General features: G+C 36.9%; 1 protein-coding gene across 2 annotated transcripts; it reads right to left on the reverse strand.

Moving 5' to 3' along the window:
• On the reverse strand, nt 3,573-5,365 carry LOC109826275 (bidirectional sugar transporter SWEET14-like). 2 transcript variants are annotated; one of them, XR_002243263.1, is made up of 6 exons: nt 4,983-5,365; nt 4,657-4,867; nt 4,412-4,573; nt 4,199-4,318; nt 3,744-4,076; nt 3,573-3,680 (listed from the first exon to the last, which is right to left on the reverse strand). XR_002243263.1 is itself a non-coding variant. In XM_020393285.1 (5 exons), exons 2-5 carry the CDS (start codon nt 4,801-4,803, stop codon nt 3,837-3,839), a joined length of 669 nt encoding a protein of 222 aa, XP_020248874.1. In that variant the 5' UTR covers nt 4,804-4,867; nt 4,983-5,365; the 3' UTR covers nt 3,716-3,836. The 2 variants fall into 2 exon arrangements, 1 of the variants encoding a protein (XP_020248874.1); XM_020393285.1 differs by lacking the exon at nt 3,573-3,680 and having other exon boundaries at nt 3,716-4,076.

The raw sequence follows: 5,616 nt of genomic DNA on the forward strand, positions 1-5,616 counted from the left end.
GACTGAAAATGCTCATTTGGCCTATGCCTCTAAGGATAAGGGCAAGAAAAGAAAGAACGATAATGAAGCTGCTAAGGGTCCTGTTCAGAAGAAACAACATAAGGATGGTCAGGGTTGTTTCTTCTGTAATAAGTCTGGACACGTAAAGAAGGATTGTACAAAATATCACGCCTGGCGTGCTAAGAAGGGGCTGCCTGAGCTACCGGAAGCCAAGTGATGGTGAAAAATACATCTTTGTGGGCGATGGTCAGTCAGTAGATGTGGAAGCAATTGGACACTTTAGGTTGCTGTTAGGAACTGGTTCATATTTGGATTTAAAAGATACTTTTGTAGTACCGTCTTTTAGACGGAATTTGATTTCAGTTTCTGTATTGGACAAATCAGGTTACTCTTGTTCATTTGGAAACAATCAATTTAATTTATCTTTTAATTCAATTATTGTAGGAACTGGTTACTTGAGTACTTGTGACAACCTATATTTGCTTGATACAATTGCTTCTTACAATGAATCCTTGCATGTGGAATCACGTGGTACTAAGCGTAAATTAAATAAGAAAAATTCAGCGATAATTTACATATTTGGGGATGTCCAGCTGAGACAAGGCCTTATAGGCTAAATGAAAAGAAATTGGACTCCAAAATAGTTAGCAGCTACTTTATTGGGTACTCTGAACGCTCTAGGGGCTATAAGTTTTATGATCCCACACTAAGGAATATTTTTGAGACGGGAACAACAACATTCTTTGAGGATGTTGAGTTTGGGGGGAGAAATAAGGTTAGAGACATTAGTTTTGAGGAGGAATTGGCTTCAGATCCAATCCATACAGTTACTTTTGATAATATTCAGGTTCCTATACCTGTTGTTGCTCAAGAAGTAAATCTGGAACCTCAAGATGATAATGTTGAACAAATCCCTGTTCTAGAAGAACAAACTCAACAACCTCAAGAACCACCAGTGCCATTAAGGAGATCCACGAGAGAAAGGAGAAATGCTATTCCAGATGATTTTATTATATTTCTCCAAGAACATGAGGAAAGTAGTGGAATGTTGGAAGATGATCCAATCAACTTCCTCCAGGCCATGAAAAGTTCTAACTTTCAACAATGGATTAATGCCATGAATGAAGAGTACAAGTCTATGCAAGACAATAAGGTTTGGAAACTTGTCCCATTACCAGAAGGGCCATGAATGAAGAGTACAAGTCTATGCAAGACAATAAGGTTTGGAAACTTGTCCCATTACCAGAAGGTGCAAAACCAATTGGTTGTAAATGGATTTTTAAAACCAAGCGGGATGCAAATGGTAATATGGAGAGATATAAGGCACGTCTTGTAGCTAAAAGCTTTACTCAAAAGGAAGGTATTGATTATACAGAGTCTTTCTCTCCGGTTTCATCGAAAGACTCTTTCAGAACAATCATGACACTTGTTGCTCATTATGATCTTGAGTTACATCAGATGGATGTTAAGACTGCATTTCTCAATGGCGACATTGATGAGATGATTTATATGGTGCAACCAGAAAACTTTGTGTCAGGAGACCCGAAGAATATGGTTTGCAAATTAAGGAAATCCATCTATGGACTCAAGCAAGCTTCTCGTCAATTATATCATAAGTTTCAACAAATAATCATCTCGTTCAGTTTTGAGATGAACATTGTTGATGACTGTGTATATCACAAGTTCAGTGGGAGTAAGTATATTTTTCTGGTTCTGTATGTTGATGACATATTGCTTGCCACTAATGATATAGGCATGTTGCACGAAACCAAGAGATTTCTATCAAAGAATTTTGAGATGAAAGATCTTGGGGACGCCTCTTTTATATTAGGAATCCAGATATATCGAGATCGTTCCCGGGGTATTCTTGGATTATCAGATCCTCTTACTAAAGGATTGCACATTGGGACAAACTCCATGATAGCAGATCCTCTTACTAAAGGATTGCCATCCAAGGTCTTTCATGAGCATACTACTCATATGGGTGTGGTGTTATTCAAGGATATCCTGATTTAGTGGGAGTTTATAATTTTCTGGTGCTTTGTGTTTGGTTGTATTGTCTGATCAGAATAAAGTATTCAGTTAAGACACTCTGTTTTATTATGTTTGGTTTTGACCTCACTAAAGGAGGACCAGTTGAAAATAGACATGTATTGATCACATTGCATGTAATTTTCATGCTGCACATCCATGTTTGATCTAAGTCGTTTGATTGTATTGATATATGTGACCTTTGATGGGTCGAGTCACGATAAATGTGACGAAGGCCGCTTTGATCCTATATTGATATAGTCAATAGACGAGATTGTTTGGAAATACCTTTTCAGTGATAGCAATTTTGAGCTCATAAGGTTATACACAATTTTAAGGAATCATATGGTGCCCAAGTGGGAGATTGTTGGATTTAAATCTAATTAAATCTATTTGTGGGTACATATGATTAATCAATGTGTATTACTATCTTTAAGGATAACCCACTAAAGTGATCAATCAATTTGGGTTAATAGGTATTTAAATATATCATGGGGTTATATGTGCAGATATCAGGTTGTAATTGTAATTTGATGATGGGCCAAATTACAAATATACAACACCTATATATATAAGGGGTTATGGTCCCTAATCTAGGGTTAACCACTCTCATTCTCTTATCCCCATCTAAAGAGATCCATAAGAGAGAAACCCTAAGGTTAGAAGATCATCAAAACCCTAATCAAGTTTTCTTCAATGGATTCAGGTATATGCTTCCGCACCTTTTGATTCTTGTTAATCTCTTTGAATTAAATCATGGCTTTATGGTTTAGATCTCAAGTTTTTTTTATTAGATCTAACAAGGGAGACACCTCACATGTCCCCATTGTTGATCCCATATTTTGGGTCTTTAAATTTTTTTTCTATAATTGATAAGTATAAAATGAGTTTAGGTTTGTTAAAAATAAATAAATTTTAGTGTAGTTGGGGAATAATGCGTTAAGTCGGCACTGTCATCCTCCTCCTGATACCCTTTGTGCTTCGCTCAAGTTGTATGCTAGCAAACAGCATAATATGTAGGAGAAAACTAGTATAAAACACTGGCTTCTATCTCTTCTTAGTGACACCATCGCTGGGTTTTGGGAGCAAGTAATATAATAGAGACTGGAGATGTTAAGTCCTTCAGTTACAAAAAAAAAAAAAAACAGAGGAGTTATCCTCTGTTTTCTTCTATTCCCGTGCATAATTTATTAAATTGTTTTATAAATATAAGGTTTCTCTTTCTTCTTGAAATAGATCTTTCGACTTGTCATGTATAAATCTTTTTTTTTTAATTTTTTGCTCCCCTTCAATACCCAGATCCTGTTTATCATTCTTTTTCTAGTACTAAGGAAAGGACACGGACTAATAGAATGAACTTCACTACTGATGATAATCAAGTACTAAACCAAATTATTACATTACTACATAATCTCCTAATGTACAGGGATAATGATCAACTACAACTAAGTAACATAAAATGAAGAGCTACGTACACGATAGAAACTAGCATATAATAGAAATGGTCAGTCTCTCTCTCTCTCTCTCTCTCTCTCTCTCTCGATCAACTACAACTAAGTAACATAAAATGAAGAGCTACGTACACGATAGAAACTAGCATATAATAGAAATGGTCAGTCTCTCTCTCTCTCTCTCTCTCTCTCTCTCTCATGCAAAGTTGATATGCACACAAATGCCATCGATCATCTTCTCTCTCTCTCTCTCTCTCTCTCTCTCTCATGCAAAGTTGATATGCACACAAATGCCATCGATCATCTCCTCAAAGGAGCGAACCAAACACTTGCATGCATTGCTCATCAACATCTCTACACTGTATCCTTCTTGTCGTCTTCCCCTTTCTCTTCTTCCTCGATCTTCGACTCCGCGACGCTAACGTCGATCTCTTCAACGGTTTGAGGAGCGATTTGGGTCTCACTGTGCTTCGGGGTTGAGACTATGAACTCCGGCAGCTTATCGTCTTTCATGTTCAACTCCTTTGCATCCTTGTAGACTATGTAGAGAACCATTTGAACAAGCCCAAAGCTGAACCCCAGAATGTTTGGTATCTATTTTAACCAACAAGAACAAGAAATTAGAAGAATTGATATAACATAATTTAAGGCAATATATAACCATGGAGGTCTATCACAATTAACCCCCAAAAAATATCGACTGATGGATACATTACCGCAATATAAATGTCCTTTGTGCATAGGCCATAGGAGAACCATACTACGGCGCTCAATGTGAGGAAGAACGATAGAGAGAAAGGCATGAATTCTACGCTCTTTGTCCTGATGACTTGCCTCTGTAATATTTGAAAGAAACGCTAGTAAGATATAACTGACGAATATTAAACATGTATGTATGTATGTATGTTTGTGTGTATGTATATCCTTACAATTATGCTCAATGGGGCAGCAAAAACGCTCACGGCAAAACCCACACATATCCACCCAAGGAGTTTCACACGGTGAGGACCCTTGGCAAGCAAAAGAGTCGATAGAACAATCAACGAGAACACTCCCACATTCAACACCAATATCACTTTCGTCGCATAAATCTACAACAAACATAAACATAACAGCAAAAACATTATAAATACTGAAACAAGTTCCCTAAAGACTAAGGTCGGAGCTCACATACCTTGATCTTTTTTGGGGCATAAGCAAGGAACATGGCAATGTATATGGTCTCAACGACACATCCGAATGAGTTGATGGTGATGAGGAGATACTCATCGGTCTTGATGAACGCGTAGTATATCCATAGCATTGCGCTGAATAATGCCATGATGTAGGGTTCTGATTGAAACCCTTCAGTTGATTTCTTTCGATATACTCGATAAAATGTTGGTCTGTTTGAAATAACAGTAGTGATATATATTGTCATAATGTTAGATGATATGCGTTTGATTAATATATGATAAGATGAGAGTCTATGTAGAAGAGAGATGCAGGATAGATTCTTACATCGGGGCAAGGTACACCGCGAATGAGATCAAGTTTCCTGCGAAGCATATTAAGAAAAATTGAAGCCATTTAGTAATTTATATATCCCAAAATTTATATTATCAAATAAAATCTAGAATGTTATTGGCGAGTTTATAGTTTGTGCCAACGTGCAAATTATGAAGCTAGCTAGAGTGATTATGTCATCCTAATTAGTAAGGAAAAGTATAGCTAAGCTAATGATTAGTTTGTCAACTTACTAGAAAAAGAGACTCTGGGCCTTTCTTTATTTAAATAATTCTTTCTTAATTATTTTAAAGGAAAAGTTTGGCTCCAAGATCTTCTCGCTCAAAACCCCTTACAATAACGTCATACCGTGCGAGAGGAAATCCAAGGGGAAAGCTACCATGTTATATCTAAATTAACCTTTGGTTTATTTTCTACAAGGTAAATCATCCCATGTAGAGAACTGTCACCTCTCTCTTAAAAGAGAAATAAAACTTAATGAAAGGGGGGGGGCGGGGGGTCACCTAGCAAGAACTCAAAAGCAAGCCCGAAGTGATCCAAGGATAATCCGGCCATCTCGCTTAGTTAGAAGAATGAAACAATTAATCCAACGAATGAAGCACTACTTAAGAAAGAAGAAGATATATAT

The sequence above is a fragment of the Asparagus officinalis genome, chromosome 10 (genome assembly GCF_001876935.1).
Source record: "Asparagus officinalis chromosome 10, Aspof.V1, whole genome shotgun sequence".
Classification (NCBI taxonomy): domain Eukaryota; kingdom Viridiplantae; phylum Streptophyta; class Magnoliopsida; order Asparagales; family Asparagaceae; genus Asparagus; species Asparagus officinalis.

Excerpts from the sequence above, each read along its gene's own strand:
- LOC109826275 (XM_020393285.1), bottom strand. The coding sequence starts at position 4,803 with ATGGCATTATTCAGCGCAATGCTATGGATATACTACGCGTTCATCAAG. Across the intron at positions 4,574-4,656 it reads ATGCCCCAAAAAAGATCAAG|ATTTATGCGACGAAAGTGAT; the intron begins GTATGTGAGCTC and ends TGTTTGTTGTAG. Across the intron at positions 4,319-4,411 it reads CTGCCCCATTGAGCATAATT|AGGCAAGTCATCAGGACAAA; the intron begins GTAAGGATATAC and ends CAAATATTACAG.